General features: G+C 45.8%; 1 protein-coding gene across 4 annotated transcripts in view; it reads left to right on the top strand.

Annotated features, from left to right (window-relative positions):
• SCUBE2 (signal peptide, CUB domain and EGF like domain containing 2) overlaps positions 1–19,633 on the top strand; it is a 94,697-nt gene that overhangs the window by 10,864 nt on the left and 64,200 nt on the right. For all 4 annotated transcript variants that reach the window (XM_075567063.1, XM_075567064.1, XM_075567062.1 and 1 more), the window contains exons 2-5: positions 7,151–7,273; positions 8,629–8,754; positions 12,771–12,905; positions 19,453–19,578. In XM_075567063.1, coding sequence (XP_075423178.1) covers positions 7,151–7,273; positions 8,629–8,754; positions 12,771–12,905; positions 19,453–19,578 — 510 coding nt within the window. The remainder of the gene's footprint in view (positions 1–7,150; positions 7,274–8,628; positions 8,755–12,770; positions 12,906–19,452; positions 19,579–19,633) is intronic.

The raw sequence follows: 19,633 nt of genomic DNA, 5'->3' as shown, positions 1-19,633 counted from the left end.
TCCTCTGACCCTCACACACGAGCACCCCAAACAAATGTTCTTTTGTAACTTTTGGGGAAATATTGGAAAAGCTGATTTTCTAGGTCTGTCATCTTTCTCGGTCTTGTCCTGTTGTACGCTGTCCTAAAATTAATTAGACTTACAACCACAATTGTATTTTCTGTAGTTTTAAGTGAACCCATTACTGGCTTTTCGGTTTTTTTTGCATTTCTATGTGAACTAAAGTAAACACACATTTTTTTCTAATCCCCGAATTGGAAGGGTCACATAACACAGCTACTATTCTGGTTCTGCATCACTTAATGAGGAAAAAAACAAAATAATAAATTAATCGTCCCTTCTTCCGTTTCCCTGCCAAGTTTAACTGACCAGCAAAATCCCCCCAGCTTTTCTTTTTCTCAGCTAGTCCTCTTATCAAAGTCACATCATTAACATGATTCAGTATTTTGTATACTTCAAGTAAGATGGAGAGCACGTGGTCTTGTATCGGGGCAAGCAAGTGTTGATAGTTTGGTATCAATGAATTAGAACCCGAAGGTTCCAGATCAGTGCTGCAAAGTAGGACCAAGAACCCAGAGAATATATATCTCTACAGGTACTCTAGTTGCATGTGCAAATAATGAAATAATCAGGAGTCCCAATTTTGGGGGGTATAGGGTAGTAAATAAGTCCTCCGTAAGGATATAGATGAGATGTCTCTCTAAGTGTTTTAATGATGTCTGGGCAAGATCACTCACACAGACAGACTTGATAAGGTAGTTCAAATCATATTAGGCCTCGTTCAGGGTGCTGGCTTCGGAGGGAGGGCGTGCTGCCGTGCGTGCTGCCGTGAGAAACAAAGTATTCAATTTGAATACTGGTTGTCAGGGTAGCAACTGCCCTGTCTCCGAAGCCAGGAGTTGAAGCTGACTACAGTTTCAAGAAACGAAAATTTCGTTTTTTGGAGCTGCAGCAGCATCACAGGGACCTCGGCAGCCAATGAAACATTCTTGAGAATGATTTCATGACTGCAACCTCGATACTTTACCTGCCGTGTGTAACCCCGCCCCCTCCCCAAAGCTGAAAAGTCTGCTGGGGGATAAACACAGATCGCCCAGCAAACTGCTGCACTGCCTCCCTCACGCCCTCCCTCCGAGTCCTGCAGCTGGCACCCTGAACGAGGCCTTAGATCCAATAGGGAGATGGAGGGAGAGCACGGAGGGGGAGGGGCGTCTGGGCACAATCCCGCTGGGACCTAGATCAACCCAAATAGCCTACTCCCTCCACAACAATCTCCACGCTTGCAGCTTCTATAAAGTGTATAAAAACAATAAGCTACTCTATCCGGACATCTTAATTTCAAAGAATACATATCCGAAATAATCAATTGATTTCTGCAGCGGCAGATAAAGAGCCTGTACTCACTACTGTATACCTGACCCGTCAGCACTCCGTGGGCGTGCTTCTCCGGTCAGTTGAATAAGTGAAGGTTGCCTGGATCGCAGGTAGGTGGAGAGCACTGCCCCTTGCACCCCACCTGAAGAAGTCTTCAGCTTCTTTTGTATGCTTTGGCACAGTTTCTTCCAGAAGAGATTTGGGTTACCGTTGTACATCATTCACAGATCCCATATGATGGCAAATCTATAAAAAAGCTATTCAAAACATTAATTATTTTCAATAGGCTCCAACACAGAGTGAGGGGAGGTAACCCACCTTCTCCATCAGGTAGATCTCTGCTATAATACAATGTCCTGTGGTGCCTTTGAAAGGTGATTTTAACCCCTAAACAGCAACAACTGGGTGTAACATATATAGGTTAAATAATCTCATTTATGTATTTATCATACCACAAACTATGTGAAGGTTGCATGGATCACAGGTAGCTGGGGAGCACTGCTCCTTGCAGAAAAAACAGGGTCCAACCAGAAAAACTTGCTGATAAAAACAGATTTATTACAGAACCACAAACAGCATAGCAGTCAGTGAAAAAGCAGTACTCCAACGCGGATTACCTGGCAGCATACTGTATATTTCAGCATAGTGAGGTTTATGTTACTCTTTCATAAAGCGCATAGTGCGTGAAACGCGTTGGAGTACTGCTTTTTCACTGACTGGTATGCTGTTTGTGGTTCCGTAATAAATCTGTTTTTATCAGCTGGTTTTTCTGGTTGGACCCCGTTTTTGTCTGCAAGGAGCAGTGCTATACCAGCTACCTGCGATCCATGCAACCTTCACATAGTTTGGTATGATAAACACATAAAGGAGATTATTTAACCTATACATGTTACACCCGGTTGTAGCTGTTTAGGGGTTAAAATCACCTTTCAAAGCCACCGCAGGACATTGTATTATAGCAGAGATCTACCTGATGGAGAAGGTGGGTTACCTCCCCTCACTCTGTGTTGGAGCCTATTGAAAATAATTAACTTTTTGAATAGCTTTTTATGGATTTGCTATCATATGGGATCTGTGAATGATGTACAACGGTAACCCAAATCTCTTCTGGTAGAAACTGTGCCAAAGCATACAAAAGAAGGTGAAGACTTCTTCAGGCGAGATGGTCCCAGTAGAACATTAAACAAAGAAGAAATGGGACAACCGTAGTCCAGTACAAGGGTGGGCAACTCCAATCCTCAAGACACCCCAACAGGTCAGGTTTGAAGGATATCCCTGCTTCAGCACAGATTGCTCAATCAGTGGCTCAGACTTTGACTGACCCACCTGTGCTGAAGCAGGGATATCCTTAAAACCTAACCTGTTGGGGGGTCTTGAGGACTGGAGTTGAGAACCCCTCTTCTGCTGATATCATGTCATCCTGAAGAAGACTTCACCTTCTTTTGCATATTGTCTTTGGGATACCTGGGAGATTCCTTGAAATTCACTGTGGCTGCATTTTGGACTGGATATTGTAAATTATATATCTATCTATATATTTGTGAAAGCGTCCTATGTGGCTATGTCTGTATGTGTCTCCCTGTGTCCCTCCCTGTGTCCCTAGCGGCAATCACATTGGACCTTGGTCCAGGCCAATGAGATTGCTCCCTTGGCCCGCCCGCCCCCGCACACCTCTCATTGGCCTGAGGCGGAGTGACGGGCCAAAGGTCACACACACACACACACCACCCCTCCCCCCCCCCCCCCAACGGCTGGCCGCCCTTGACCACCCACCCTCTCACTCCTTCTCCCTTCCCGGCGCTGGCCTGCAACAACAGAGCCACCCCCTATCACCATTACGGCCCCTTTGCTACGCCCTTACCCCACGCGGCACTTTCCGCCGCGGGTCCTCTAAAACAAGCACGCTGCCGGCGGGGAGGGGTGGTTTCAGGGAGCAGAGGGGTCTGGCGGCCAGAAGGGGTCTAGCAGTCAGGTTCCCCGCTTCGGGTCCGGCGGCCGCGCACGGTAGGCGGAGGTACAGCCACTGGTGTGCCACGTGGTGCTCCCGCAGGGGGAGCACAGGCACTTGCGTGCTCCGAGCGTTAGGCCCGCCCGGTCCCGAGGCGGGAAGTGGAGCGGCCAGCCATGCGGCACCCCCCCCCCAACAACACCCTCTATCAGCACACGTACCCCACATCGCCCCCTCCCCTCTCTTTCTCCCCCCCCCCTCCCCTCTCTTTCTCCCTCCCCCTCCCCTCTCTTTCTCCCCCCCCCCTGCCCTCTCTTTCTCCCCCCCCTGCCCTCTCTTTCTCCCCCCCTCCCCTCTCTTTTCCCCCCCCCTCCTCTCTCTTTTCCCCCCCCCCTCCCCTCTCTTTCTCCCCCCCTCCCCTCTCTTTCTCCCCACCCTCCCCTCTCTTTCTCCCCCCCTCCCCTCACTTTCTCCCCCCCTCCCCTCTCTTTCTCCCCCCCGCCCCTCTCTTTCTCCCCCCCTCCCCTCTCTTTCTCCCCCCCCTCCCCTCTCTTTCTCCCCCCCTCCCCTCTCTTTCTCCCCCCCCCCTCCCCTCTCTTTCTCCCCCCCCCCTCCCCTCTCTTTCTCCCCCCTCCTCCCCTCTCTTCCCCCCCCTTCCTCTCTCCCCCCCCTCCCCTCTCTCCCCCCCTCCCCTCTCTTCCCCCCCCTCCCCTCTCTTCCCCCCCCTCCCCTCTCTTCCTCCCCCTCCCCTCTCTTCCTCCCCCTCCCCTCTCTTTCTCCCCCCCTCCCCTCTCTTTCCCCCCCCTCCCCTCTCTTTCCCCCCCTCCCCTCTCTTTCCCCCCCATCCCCTCTCTTCCCCCCCTCCCCTCTCTTAACCCCCTCCCCTCTCTTAACCCCCCTCCCCTCTCTTTCCCCCCCCTCCCCTCTCTTCCCCCCCCTCCCCTCTCTTCCCCCCCCTCCCCTCTCTTCCCCCCCTCCCCTCTCTTCCCCCCCCCTCCCCCTCTCTCCCCCCCCTCCCCTCTCTCCCCCCCTCCCCTCTCTTCCCCCCCTCCCCTCTCTTCCCCCCCCTCCCCTCTCTTCCCCCCCTCCCCTCTCTTCCCCCCCCTCCCCTCCCCTCTCTTCCCCCCCCTCCCCTCCCCTCTCTTCCCCCCCATCCCCTCTCTTCCCCCCCTCCCCTCTCTTAACCCCCTCCCCTCTCTTAACCCCCTCCCCTCTCTTTCCCCCCCTCCCCTCTCTTCCCCCCCCTCCCCTCTCTTCCCCCCCCTCCCCTCTCTTCCCCCCCTCCCCTCTCTTCCCCCCCCTCCCCTCTCTTCCCCCCCCCTCCCCTCTCTCCCCCCCTCCCCTCTCTTCCCCCCCCTCCCCTCTCTTCCCCCCCCTCCCCTCTCTTCCCCCCCTCCCCTCTCTTCCCCCCCCTCCCCTCCCCTCTCTTCCCCCCCCTCCCCTCCCCTCTCTTCCCCCCCCTCCCCTCTCTTCCCCCCCCTCCCCTCTCTTCCCCCCCTCCCCTCTCTTCCCCCCCCCTCCCCTCTCTTCCCCCCCCCTCCCCTCTCTTCCCCCCCCCTCCCCTCTCTTCCCCCCCCTCCCCTCTCTTCCCCCCCCTCCCCTCTCTTCCCCCCCCTCCCTCTCTTCCCCCCCCTCCCCTCTCTTCCCCCCCTCCCCTCTCTTCCCCCCCTCCCCTCTCTTCCCCCCCCTCCCCTCCCCTCTCTTCCCCCCCCTCCCCTCCCCTCTCTTCCCCCCCTCCCCTCTCTTCCCCCCCTCCCCTCTCTTCCCCCCCCTCCCCTCTCTTCCCCCCCTCCCCTCTCTTCCCCCCCCTCCCCTCTCTTCCCCCCCCCCTCCCCTCTCTTCCCCCCCCCTCCCCTCTCTTCCCCCCCCTCCCCTCTCTCCCCCCCCTCTCTTCCCCCCCTCCCCTCTCTTCCCCCCCCTCCCCTCTCTCCCCCCCCTCCCCTCTCTTCCCCCCCTCCCCTCTCTTCCCCCCCCTCTCTTCCCCCCCCCTCCCCTCTCTTCCCCCCTCCCCTCTCTTCCCCCCCTCCCCTCTCTTCCCCCCCCTCCCCTCTCTTCCCCCCCCTCCCCTCTCTTCCCCCCCTCCCCTCTCTTTCCACCCCCCTCCCCTCTCTTTCCACCCCCCCTCCCCTCTCTTTCCCCCCTCCCTCTCTTCCCCCCCTCTCATCATCCCCCCTCCCCTCTCTTTTCCCCCACACCACCCCACCTCCTTTCCCCCCACACCACCCCACCTCTTTCCCCCCCACACCAACCCACCTCTTTTCCCCCCACACCAACCCACCTCTTCCCCCCCCCCCACACCACCCCACCTCTTCCACCCCCCCCCACACCACCCCACCTCTTTCCCACACCACCCCACCCCACCTCTTCTCCCCCCCACACCACACCACCTCTTCTCCCCCCCACACCACCCCACCTCACAATTTTTGAACAACAACTACATCATATCATTTCACGCATTTACATCCCGGGCAATGCCGGGTATATCAGCTAGTATATAATATATATATATATTCTAGATTACCATATACTGTATCTATACAATATTGTATTTTCATACACTTTACTGTCCCTTTGATCGCTGTTTTCAGACGTTGAAAATGTCGATTTAGTGCTGATTACCCTGTTCAAGAACTCTGACAAAGACCAAAGATTCCCCAAGATGTAAATACGTGACACTGGATTAAAACAAATAAGTGCGAGAATGCATGTTTTCGGTGACGTGACATTGTAACAAGCCTTTTCACGCTCCCATCACTTCTTTCCTTTTTCTTGTGTACGCAGTAGCATTTTGTGAGATATGTGTTTTGCATTGCTCAACTTCTGTAGATTATATAAATATAATAGTTTTTTTTCTTTTCTTTTTTCATGCAAAGATAAGGCCATTCCTGCCTACAAATAAATACACCCTCTATTATTTCAATGTCAAATCTTATCTGGAGCTCTCAACTGTGCACTTTTCCTGGCAAACTTGTCGCAGGGTTAGAATAATAACAGCAGCTGTTCACTCCTATATCGCAACTCTTTCTCATTGTGGTTCAGTGAGGGCTCTTTTTAACCTCTGTGTTGCCAGACAGAGCTTGCTGATCTCCCGTGGCAGAGAAGGGGTTAAGAGAGTTAGAACTTTGAAGCATGAATTAAGCTCTAGATGCGTTTGGGACGGGTGCTGGTTTACGGGTTAGGATCTTTTTTATATACTAAAGTGGTTCCACATTTGATGGCATAAAGCTTTTATATACTGTAGCGATCGAAGTATCTTAAAAAAGTACTTGTGCCGTATCGATTTACTAAATGTCGGGGCAAAGCTCTTTGCACGGCACTTTAGGAGAAGCTTTCTAACACAAATCCAAAAGAAAGTGGCGTTATTTTACCTATCGAAAGTAGTGGGTGTGAAAATAAAAAGTACTGGTACTCTGGGTGTGAAAATAAAAAAGTACTGGGTGTGCAAAAAGTAAGTGCCACTCTTTGCCCCCTAGTACCGTGACACCAACACTGTCATTCTGCTGTGACTTAGTGTGTTTTATATGCTGACTAGTGCTGTAATCCACTGTACATACAATAATAATGCAGCTTTCCTCCACCGATATTATCCTCATCATCATTTATTTAAAAACGCCAATATATTCCGTAGCTCGGTACAATAGGGTTGGAGGGCGACAGACAATAAAGTAACGATCATGAACATACATTTTTGCAGTGGTAAGTGGGTAAGGAGGGCCCTGTCCCCAGGAGCTTACAAGCGGAATGGAGGGGTAAGTGGAAGCATGAGCTCTGTACTGTATATCATGCACACGCACAGGAATTAAAGCCTTTTCCTCTCTCTGTGCGCAGACGTGGACGAATGTGCGGACGGGAGTGACGATTGCCACCTCGATGCCATTTGCCAGGACACCGCCAGCTCTTACAAGTGTATCTGTAAGGCGGGTTTCAAAGGTGAAGGGACCGCATGTGAAGGTGAGAAGTGTCACTGGCGTTGGGTTGACACTGGAATGACGGCGGTTTCAGCTTTGGGTTTCATGATGCTTAGCAATTCTCCTGTTCGCTTCCTCTACAAACTGTCATCGAACCCTTTTCCGTGAAAACCGGTCATGCAAATCGTTCACTCCTAATTTAAGAGACGTTCGTTAGCTTTGCAAATTTCGGTCTAGAAGTTGAACTAAATAAATGCATGAACTTGTATATCACATCATTTTACCCACTTATTATTTTTTTGTAAGGGGATTGATACCAAACTGAGGCTCTGGACTGAGTTATAAGCATTTAGAAGAATGACAATACTGTAATGTTGTTGGTTTTTGTGTGTGGCCCGAATGGCCCTCAGTATTATTATTACTATCTTTTATTTGTATGGCACCAACATATTCCACAGCGCAGTACAATGTGAGAGGGAAAACAATTACATTGGGTGACAAAACATTACATACAGGCATACCCCGCATTAACGTACACAATGGGACCGGAGCATGTATGTAAAGTGAAAATTTACTTAAAGTGAAGCACTACCTTTTTCCCATTTACCGATGCATGTACTGTTCTGCAATCATCATATACGTGCATAACTGATGTAAATAAGGCATTTGTAACAGGCACTATAGTCTCCCCGCTTGCACACAGCTTCGGTGCAGGTAGGGAGCCGGTATTGCTGTTCAGGATGTGCTGACAGGCGCATGCGTGAGCTGCCATTTGACTATTGGGCGGTATGTACTTACTCGCGAGTGTACTTAAAATGAGTGTCCTTAAAGCGGGGTATGCCTGTATGTGTTAAGACAAACTTCCCCAAGGAGCTTGCAATCTAGGAGGAAGTGTGTTGGGAGCACCCCCAGGCAGCAAAAGGGTTAAGAGTACCCAGAAAAGAAAAAAAAATGTTTTCACATCAGTATTTCTCTAAAATAGGAAGAATATCATTAAATATGGGATGTGGGGGAAAAGGGAAAATAGAGTTTTGTCAGTAGATTTAATTTAGCGGATTTATGTAAAAATAAAATAAATAAGTGGGATTGTGGCATTAACCCTTTCCCTGACTGCACACAGAAGGAGCACTGAGCTGTGTCAGACAAAACCTTATTTACCAGCCTTAGCGAGTAGCTGCCAGCGCATGCAAATCTCACTCTGCACTCGCATCAAACAGGAGAAGCCTGCAACAAAACACCACCCAAACCCCCCCCCCCAAAAAAAAACCCAGTCTATTTGCAAGACAATCCTGATTAAAAGACACGGCCCAAGTGTTTTCACTTGTGTCACTGAGCCATGACTTGCTTGTGCCGGCGACGCGGGCATTCATCATGCTAACCGTTGGCTTTATTCCTCAGACATTGATGAATGCGATATGGAATACAATGGGGACTGCGTTCATGAGTGCTCCAACATTCCGGGCAATTACCGCTGCACTTGTTATGATGGATTCAAGCTGGCACATGACGGCCATAACTGCATAGGTAAGAAGCCTAACACGGCAGTGGGATAGGACCGGCTTTGCTTGCTTTGTGTCCCGTGTATCCTTATGTACCAGTGTCAGTTGGAATCGGACATTTGGTCTTGGGTGGTTGAGCCGTGACCAAGTTTCTGCTGGCGTTTGGCCACGAGGGAGACTTTGCTGCCACTCCGGTGCTGGACACTCAGCCGGCGGCCGTTTTGCCAATAAGGTAAATTCATTTAAGGTGTTTTAGCGGTTAGGGTAGGGCAGGGGTGCGCAAACTCTTCTCCCTGTGCCCCCTTGCTTGCTCTCACCCCCTGCTCGCGCCCCAGCCCCCACAGCCTGCTCGGCGTCAAATGACGCCGCAGGGTCGTGTTATGTCACATTGCCATGGCAACGCGACATCACGTGACCCCGTGGCGTCATTTGACACCAGGTTGCTATGGTGACGTGTCGCTGGAAAGCTAAGGTAAGTAAAGTTACAGAGGCCTCGCATGATCCCGGCATTTAATTTAAATGCCTTTGGGGAAGCACGGGGCCTCTGAAGCCGCCGTGCCCCCCCAGAAAATCTTGTGCTACAGTTTGCGCACCCCTGGGGTAGAGGGTTAAGGATAGGAGTTTTAGGGTAAGGGGTTTTAGGATAAGGGTTTAAGGTTTTTAGGGTAGGGGGCAACCCCTACGGAGGTAAGTATCTCCGGAAACGGGGTCCCCTAAGCTGAAATTAATGGGGATCAGCTCCAATGACGCCAAGTTTCAATCCTATGTAAAAAAAACAAACAAGCAAAAAAATAAATAATATAAAAACATCAAGCTTGGATTGGCTCTGGAAGACCCACTGAAATAATGCTTTGTAAGTATCACTTTTGCTACTAATTTTCCAAATCATTAGTGAAGAGCAGATGAGACTAAATTCTTGCAAATGACCTGGATGCGCGGATGTTAATATGCCTCAAATCAGCAATCAGTTATGTTTCACTTCAACATTGATGTTTCCCCATTTTTGGAAGCCCTGTACGGCTCTTCCTTTCCGTAGCTTTCTGCCATCTGCAATTCCGTGGATGTCAGCCCTGGAAAACAGAAATACTGTGGCTGCCGTGGACCACTGAAAACTCACAGAAACTAAACAGGGAGAAGACGAACTGAATAAATAACACGCACACGCACACGCACACGCACACACACACCATTTATTCAAGTGAATATAGTGAATACAGCTGTGTGAAAAAAGAAAATGAAAATCCCATATTTAGTCAATCTAATGATGCATAGAGCACAAGGAAATATATCCTAATGTGATGTCAGATACAAATGATAAGTAGCCCAATAACAATGGGGGGAAAAATTAAATAATATGTTTAATCCAGCCCCATAATGATGGTGCAAAAACTCTCCACTCAGTTATATTCTATAAATTATACACCAAATATCTTGCCCAAGGAGAGCGCTATTAAGTGACATTGTAAAAGAGGAAAAAATGGGGCGATAACAGTGCAGTAGTCTGGAATAATGAAATAAAAAATACGTTCAAAGATGTCTTCTGTCAAACCGTTTTGTATCTAAAACCTTTCTCACTGACTGCCCCACACCTCTGGAATGCCCTTCCCCTCAATATCCGACTGGCACCCTCTTCATCCACCTTTAGGACCTTTCTTGAAACACACCTGCTTAACGAAGCATATGGGTAGCTCCGCGGCTAATACTATACACGTCATACATCAACCTTGACCCCTGTTCCCAGAACACCCTCCTACTGTCTGTGTACGTTCTTCGTAGACACCACTTCGATTGTAAGCTCTTCGGGACAGGGACTCCTGTTCCTAATGTTACTTTTATGTTGCCAGCGCTTATTCCCAGTATGTGTTCTATTATTATTTAACGTGTATCGCTGCTGTGAAGCGCTGTGTACATAATTTGCACTATATAAAGATATACATACTCACATACATACGTATAACATCCCCTCTGTGCCCTCACATGCAATAGATGATTTTCAAGCTCTTCAGAATATTTTTCCCCAGAAGGTTATATGTGAGGAAAGCTAGAAATACACATTATAGTGCAATAGGTTTTACTAAATGAATAAAAAAAAACTTCACAACATTATAAATCTCACAGAAACACAGCACCCAGTAGAGTCCCAGTTATTTCAGACTTGCGTCCCCTCTCCCGTGTAGTCTCCGCGACGGCTGTTGCGCTATCCATGTCACGCCTGGGTCTCTCGCGTCTCTCGTGTTTCTGCAGAGTTTAATACCACCCAACCACCCCTCCGGAAACGTCATCATCTGCGACAAGTTTTTATTCCTATAGTGCACAGCAAATAAAGAATATCACTTGTGAGCACATTCACGCGTCTCAGACAGGTCTGCAACCCGGCTTTTCACCATTATCTCGTAGCATACAGTGCTTCCACTGCAGCCAGGTATTCTGGGTAATGACATGCAAATGAGCACTCGCAGTGTCACCTTTTTGCTTCTTGTCCATATTAACGTGGCGCGTATGCGTGGCGTGTTACACGGCTTTTCAGCACCGCCTGGGTTATAGAAGTGCATAGCCACTCACCAGTGGGGCTCACCAGTGTGAGGATGGTCATACTTGCTATTCATTTAGGAAAACATATTACACTATTAGTTATATTCCTTTTCTATATATGACCTTATTTGGAAAGATATTGTGAAGAGCCGGAAAATCTGAGCGGTTAGAGGAGCGGTGAGAAATGTATCTGAAAAGGATTTTTTTAATTCTTGGGCAACAAGGATGTATTATAATATGATTCTAGCTCTAAATGGCCCAGATGCACTAAACTCTGTTAGGCTACAGGTATTTAACCTAACGTTAATGTTAGATTAATCCTAACGCGTATCCACTAAACATCCTGTACCTCTCCCTGCCTCTCCCTCTCTCTCTCTCTGCCTCTCAATCTTTCTGCCTCTCTCTCTTCATCTCTCTGCCTCTCTCTCTCTCTCTGCCTCTCCCCCTGTCTGCCTTCCCCCTTTCTCTCTCTCTCTCTTCTCCCCGTCTCTCTCCCCCTCTCTCTGCCTCAACCCATATTTCCGGGTCTGGATGGGGCGAACGCCAGCTTTAGGTAAGGCAGGTGTTACGCGCGCCATGTTATTTGAAGCTAACGCAGGGCAGTGCGAAACCTGACATTATTAAGCCTATGCTAATGAGTTAAACCACGGACATTGGTTTTTGCCTATAATTACCTTTTATGGCTATGCATCAAACTCCGAGAAAACGTCTGTTACTAATTTAAGTAGCCTTGGTTATTTGCCCTGATTTAGCAGAGCTTAGTGCATATGGGCCAATGTATGTTGGAAGACATTGCTTCCTCAATGTCACTTTAAATCAGATAGCCAGGTTCTTGATACATAAAGCCAAATGTATTCACCCGACCAGTCGGGTTACTAGAATTCTGCACTATTACTTTCAATCCGATGCCCATTGTCAGGATAACTTTAGCAATGAATGAAGGATTTTAAAGCCCTGTCTCAAAGCCAATTACTTCACACATGAGAAGAAAGCTTAGTTGACCTGAGTTAACTGAAAGGAAAACTATAAACTTTGATGAGGTCAATCCTCTTTGAGGATGCAAATGAAGGCTTTGGCTGGGGAACAATACTATTGTATCTGTCTTTTAACACAGCTGTAAACTGCTCACAGAAGAGTAGCATTAAGCTATTTGCTTTGTTAAATGATGAGGTTAATTCCAAGACTACCAAAAGCAGTAAAGTACTTGAGCTTCTGCATCATATTTAAGCTCTGGTATCATTGTAAGGAAATCTACAGTACTTTCCTGCTGAAAGGATCCTACCATACAATGATCTCAAATGTGTCTCGGTAGACACGAGTTTACAGTGAATTGTGTCTAGGTTGTTGATGTTCTGTTAAGAAGCCTGAATTCTTATTTCCTGCAGTCCATAATAATATACATTGTAGGCAGGTAGTAGGGTTGCAGCATGTTTATTTGGGTCCTCTACAAAACACTGAAGGTTTGTGATCCATATACAAGTTTCATGCTAGTACTCTCTTCCCCTCCAGATGTGGATGAATGCTTACTCAACAATGGAGGATGCCAGCATGTTTGTGTTGAAACCATGGGCAGTTATGAGTGTCGCTGTAAGGAAGGATTCTTTCTGAGTGATAACCAGCACACGTGTATTCATCGTTCAGAAGGTAGGTAAAAAAAACACTGCCAATGGAGAAACTCCATGACCTCCTAGCTGGAGACTTATTGTGTTCTATTAGAATGCGTGCCCTCACTAGCTTGACATTTTTAATAGATATAGATGGTCATTGAGGCTTTCATTTTAGTTTGGAAGGTGTCATCTGAAATAAATGGCACTATTGCATTGGTCTCTTTCCTGCCAGATCGGTTTACCTAGTCCAGTGTTTTTCAACAGTGGTTCCAAGGAACAATTGAGTTCTGTGGACATCCCTAAAGGGTTCCCTGCAATTGTTACGTCATTGGAAAATTGTACCAAATACAGAAAAATTTACAATATATCTGATCTCAGACGCACTATTAGAGAGGGTTGGGGTTCCTTACAAGGCATCTGATCTCAGACGCGCTATTAGAGAGGGTTGGGGTTCCTGACAATGTATCTGATCTCAGACGCGCTATTAGAGAGGGTTGGGGTTCCTTACAATGCATCTGATCTCAGACACGCTATTAGAGAGGGTTGGGGTTCCTTACAATGCATCTGATCTCAGACACGCTACTAGAGAGGGTTGGGGTTCACAATATAATTATAGGGGTTCTTAACCAAAAAAGGTTAAAAACCACTGACCTAGCCTATAGCAGAGGCAATAATGTGTATTGCTAGTTTATTTATACTTTTAGGAGCTAGACTTTAGGGAACAAAGATTTGCAAGGTTATGAAATATACTGTATCTTCTATTATATAAAAACACGGAAATATTACAGAACGTTTAACATGGCTGAGTGCTTTCCCTTGCACTCAGATATATGTTGCTGAATAGGCCATAGGGTGCACCTAATATGTGACTTTGATACATTTATTATATGAAATGGATGGATTATCAGATCCACATGGACTATTTTAATGAGCACAACATGCACCATATGGATTTTTAACAGATTTGCCCCAGCGTGTCTGTACACTGACATTTTCATATATCCGCTGATTAGTCTGGCAGGTTTCTTACCCCAATGCAAACCGTTGATAAATCTTCCCATAAACTTGTAGCATCCCATACATCCTGTGTCAATAAAGGACACTTTCCTTCCAAAACCGCCTGATGTGTCATTGTCCACTGACCCTGAAAGGAAGGCTCCCAAATTTGTAATATGTATAATATATTTTGTGTGTAAATAAAGGCTGCCCTTAGGGATGCAGAGAGAGAATTCCCCCAGCCATAGTGCCGAGCAGTGTGCTATTCAGTATCTAAACTGTTTTATTTAAGTTCAGTGAACTTTACCAAAGTACCTGCTTTTGAGAGGCCTATTCTTTGGCAGCTGAATGCACACAAAGAAAATTACTTTTGTTAACAAAAACTAAACAGTTAATTCTCCTAATGCTCTCCTAACACCCCTTAGTTAGTTGACAGATCACATTGCGTTTGTTAGCCCAGAAATGTCACAAAAACACTAGAGTTAATAAGGCTAATTTGTGATCTTATTTGCTACATTGGTGCTTGATTGACAGCGTAATGGCCAATGATAGCTTTCATGTTTTGTGTTTTCGGTAGGACTGGAGGCATCATTGTTTGGTTGAGTTTCCCACTGTGGGAAAGGAATCAAAAAGCCAGCAGAGCAGAATAATCTAAATAGGCCAGCATCAGCTCCTTTGTGGACTAAAGCCTATTTAATAGAGGGAGAATGCTGCAGTCTGAAACTAGGGTATGAAAGGTATAACACGCAAAGTACAGTAAGTGGCTAATTAAAACGTGATGGCAATTTCACTTACCCAGTTGAAGGGTCTTTTTAACTCGTTTGGTGATTTTACTCAAGAAAGAAAAGGTTGCAGTGTATAAAGCACTCCCGACTCTTGAAACGAAACTGTGCAACAAACTTTGTCTCATTAACCAATTAAAGTAAATTTAGAAGTGTTGTGCCTACAAGTGATAGATGAGTTGCCCTTTCAGGAAGACTATTAAAAGAGGCAGTAGACAGTGTAGAGAGTACTTGAAGCAGACAAATGTATAAACATGGGAAAAAACAGATGGCCGCCCCAATTGTTCGTGATTGAACAAAGCATTCCCAATTCTTTACCTAGATGGAGTCATCTTCTTTCTGTTTATAGAGAGCATAGATATACTTGCAGTGTAGCTATGCACAGCATTTAAGGTTATTACCATGGTGTATGGAATCGGATACACATACAGTATTATTACAAGCTAGGCTCATATAGGATGGAAGCCTGGGCTGTGGTTAGCATCAGCTCTCTGCTGTACAGCTAGAAAAGCAACAGGGCGCTTGGCGCCATTTGTATAGCATAGCAATTGGTTGCAGGTCCTACAGAGGTTAAAGGTCAACTGGTAGATGTTTAAACGGGCAAATTAAGAGTAATGTTAGTAGAAGAGAAGATTGAGACAAATGTCCTGAGTTGGATCAATAGACAGTGAAGGGAGGAAATGGAAAGTTAGATGGGAACAGGTGTTGTTTGGTGCGAACGGAGTTGGTCCCATGAAGATGTGTCAGCTCTACAAGCTGAAGAAAATAGATGAAAGCCAGCACTCCGGTCGGCTTTTTCAAACAAAATAGTGGATTTATTTCAAGAGGATCGACGTTTCGGTCTCTGCGCAGTCCGTGTCCTGGTCTACGCAGAGACCGAAACGTTGATCCTCTTGAAATAAATCCACTATTTTGTTTGCAAAAGCCGATCAGAGTGTTGGTTTTCATCTGTTTTCTTAAGCTGCAGCACCACGCAAGTGGACTTTTCCGTGTCCCGTGACCATTCATCCAGTTTCTATGAGTTCACCTATTTCCTCCTCTTTGCTATACCAGCACCAACATAACATAGCTGATCTTAGACCATACGTTTGAGATTTGAGGTCAGGATTTTCTTTCCCATAAAAATACTATTGAGAACGCAGGAAAAATGTTGCTTTGAAGACATGGTCTAGAGATTTTGAGACGTACTGTACGCAGCATAGTTGCGGACAATCTGAAACCGGTATTAATCAAACAAAAACATCATAGAAACGTTAAATAAAATAACACAAAACTATAGGCAAGAGGGAAAGAGCGTCAACATGCGTAATATTACTACAATGATCTTAGAGGAAGGAGGTCAAGCTCTCATTTAGGTTTCAACAAGATGTTAATCAAGATTTTGGATTAAATGGGAAATTTCAGGCTATTCCCTTCTTAATTTGCCATAAAGTGGTATTTATGGGGTTTAGTTACAAAATATAACTTAAGTGAAAAAAGGAAAGTCCTCCAGCGCGTGTACTCAGACCATCATCTCAACCAGGTATATATGGGGAGAAAATAGACACACAAAAAGAGGTATTGGTAGACTGGCAATACGGTACTAATAACCACTCCTAAGGAGGTGGCACAGGCTCAGATGTATATATAACGTTTGAAAATGTTCGTCAAAATCAAGTTACACATTTTGATTATACTGTACTTGGCAAAAGTGATTAAATGTTCATTTGTAGTTCTCCAGCTAACCCCAAACCCTGCTACCCTTAGCTTTACAGCAAATCATATATATTTCCCAACATTTATAGTAAAAATATATATTTCACAACATATAATATCTGAAAATCACAGGTTTTATAATTGGGGGACATATGGGGTTTTGTCTAGTCCATCCCAAGTCCCAAAGAGGTCAGGGTAACTGAATTATCATAAACGTATGACTGTAACCCATACCGCAACTTTGAAACAAGCTGACAATCATAGTCATACTAAATTGTCCGAGTCACCAAGCCATAACTAGTTGTCAGAGACCCTAATCTGGTTATTAATAAACTTTTGACCCTGTGGTAATGAAGAATAATATATAATCCAGAAACCTTGTGGATAGAATTTAAGAAGCTGTAGCATTTCTTTTATAGCTGCTAAGATCGCTACTTGAGTTTCTTTTGATTGCTCTTTTTGGAGAGCTGGTTGAAAGTCCACAAGAAATGTGTTTTCTTTAGCAGAACTGGAGTATTTGAGAGAACCTGGATTATTAAAATGTATGTTCTTCCAGCATTTTCCAGCCTTGCTCCGTATTTGCTCTTGAGTGTTTTTTACGCCAACAACAACTTCCCCTATTTCCAGCTTTTTGGGTGTGTGGTGAGCCTCAGAATACAGGTCAGCTTTCTAGCAGTCATACAGACCTACAGGAGCACATCAGGAGGAGACTTCTCTATGCTACCACAGAGCTTCATATATCAATGAGACAGTCTTACTTTCCTTTCATTGTTGGCAGTGAGACTGTTGCTTATAACAAAGGGATCACTTTCCGTATTGGATGGGACAGGCGTCTGAAAATGATGTAGTGGTGGGTTAGCCTTAATGTTAATCTTCTAGGCCCAACTGTACTTTTGTAACGTTATTGTAAATTTACCCTAGCAGATATATTGAATGGAGCAGAATGAGTGTGTTACTTTTTTTTGTTTTAGCCAAAAAGGTCAAGGTAAACTTGTATCGACTAACTGTAGAAAGAACTAATCACTGTGTTAGGACTTTGTAACGTGTTTCAGTCTTCTCTGTAGTAAAGTGGTTAATAATGTGTTCCAGTTAGCATAAAATCGGAGCTGCAATAGAGTAAAAGCACTCCGGCTTATAACATGTACCCTTTATTAATTTAATATATGTAAATGCTGTAAATATCCTAGAATGTACTATACATATTACTACATCTGGGGCTTACAACTTATGTTTTAAAGCAGCAAATCACGCTGCTCGCCATTTTTATAAAGGTTTTTTGTTTCCTTACCTGAATTTTTTTATTTTTTTTTGGTGTTGAACAGTGGACCCCAATGGGACTACCTAGTTCTTCAATGATGAAGGGCTTTATCCACTGGGAAAGAATACTTGCCCGGTGGACACGAGGGCAGAGGGGTCAGGGCACGTGTCAGTGACCTAAAGAAAACCACAATGACACACAATGTGACATCATTGGGAGATGTGACATCATTGGGAGATGTGACATGTGACATCATTGGGAGATGTGACATCATTGGGAGATGACCTTGTCGCTTTTATTGGTGACCCTGGTGGGAATGGTCATCGTTTAAAAAAATAACTACAATAAAATGGAAAGGCCATTTACAGGAAACCAGGGGTCCCCCACGATTACGGGGACCACAGGTCAGCTCTGAGGGACTCCCCTGTTTAGTTAAAGATAAAAAAAATAAACATTTTTTTAGAGTGGATTTCTGCTTTAAAGTGACATAAATCAGGATCATGAAGGCGAATCCTTCCTCTTTATCTCCAATGTTTAGTTTACATTGTAATTGCTCTGCCTGATAAAAGTTTTCCCTGTTCACATCAAGATCTCTATCATTTTCCTCCAGCCTGAGCAGGTCTGAATTATAACCTTCTTTTTTTATTTTTTAAATAAACCTGAAAACCCTCAGACTTACTTTTTGTCTCAATACACAAATACAACATTTGTAAACTTGGCCATATTAAGTATATTATCTCTTACTCCCATTTATACTGGGCCTTAGAATATGTATGAATAAATAATGACACCGTACTTCATGTACTACTTGCAGTAAGTAACTCAGTGTGCTCATTTGCATGCCGTTACCCAGAATCCTTTGCTGCCGTTTAACCACTGTTGGACAAGTGACAACAATAGAGAAAATAAAACCGATTTGAGGGACCCATGGAAGACATGCAGATACACTCACAGCCTCTTTGTTTGTGTCGCAAACCATTGGAGTATTTCATCATAATGTGTGTTGCAGGTCAGACTAGCAGTAATGGGGTCACTGTTCCAGCATCTTGTTGCAAGTAAACAAGTCTTTATATCCAAATGTTAAACGGACACCTTGAGAAACGTTTTTTTGCTTGGAAGCCAAACAAAATCCATTGGGACAAGCGTGAGGTTTTTATTCTCTCCTGAGACGTGCCATGGAATCCTGGCGTTAAAATCCCGGCAGATTTATTAGAGAAGCTACAGAGAACAAAGGAAAGTTTTACGATGGTCTGGGGGGGAAAAGCTCCCCCATTGGCTGACGGGACATGTAAGCCAGAGTGTGAACAGCTCGTAAAATGTCTTAGAGACGAATAAAACAAGATGATTTTATAAGGTACCCTACAAAACCAAAAGCGACTAATGCTGCTCTGCCTAAATACTTCACTGCCGGAGAGGCCAACCATGCATTGCAACAGTGATATGAGTTGGAGATAGCAGTACAGCTCAACCCCCTTATAACGCTGTGCTTGGGGTCCAAAGAATCACATTGCGCTATAAGCGGATCGCGTTAGAAATAATGTACAATTGTATGCATTGTACAATAAAGTATTTAAGACACCAATAAGCGTGTTGTAAAGTGTTCATAAATAAGAAAATGGGGAGCCACCCTTGCATCGCGTTACAAGCGGATTCGCGTTGTAGCGGATCGCACTATAACAGGGTTGAGCTGTATTTTTACATTTGCAGGTGTTTAGGGGCAGGGATAAAAGTAAACGTATCGGGCAGCAAAGTAACATGAACGACATGGAGCTGAACATGTAGATACAGACAAGGGCATAGGAAGGGGAAACCGCTTCCAATCTAACAACCTGCTGTGTTTTTTTCTTCTTCAGAAGGATTAAGCTGTATGAACAAGGAACACGGCTGTGGTCAGATCTGCAGAGAAACCCCCAAAGGCGGAGTAGCTTGCGATTGCAGGCCCGGGTTTGAGCTGGCAATCAACCAAAGAGACTGCATTTGTAAGTATCACAACTAGGAAAGCACTTTAAACAACGTAGCAAGACTGTTAGGGTG

This window comes from Ascaphus truei, chromosome 12 (assembly GCF_040206685.1).
Source record: "Ascaphus truei isolate aAscTru1 chromosome 12, aAscTru1.hap1, whole genome shotgun sequence".
NCBI classification, from domain to species: domain Eukaryota; kingdom Metazoa; phylum Chordata; class Amphibia; order Anura; family Ascaphidae; genus Ascaphus; species Ascaphus truei.
The sequence above is the reverse complement of the archived record's forward strand: the minus strand, read 5'-3'. Positions and strand labels throughout refer to the sequence as shown.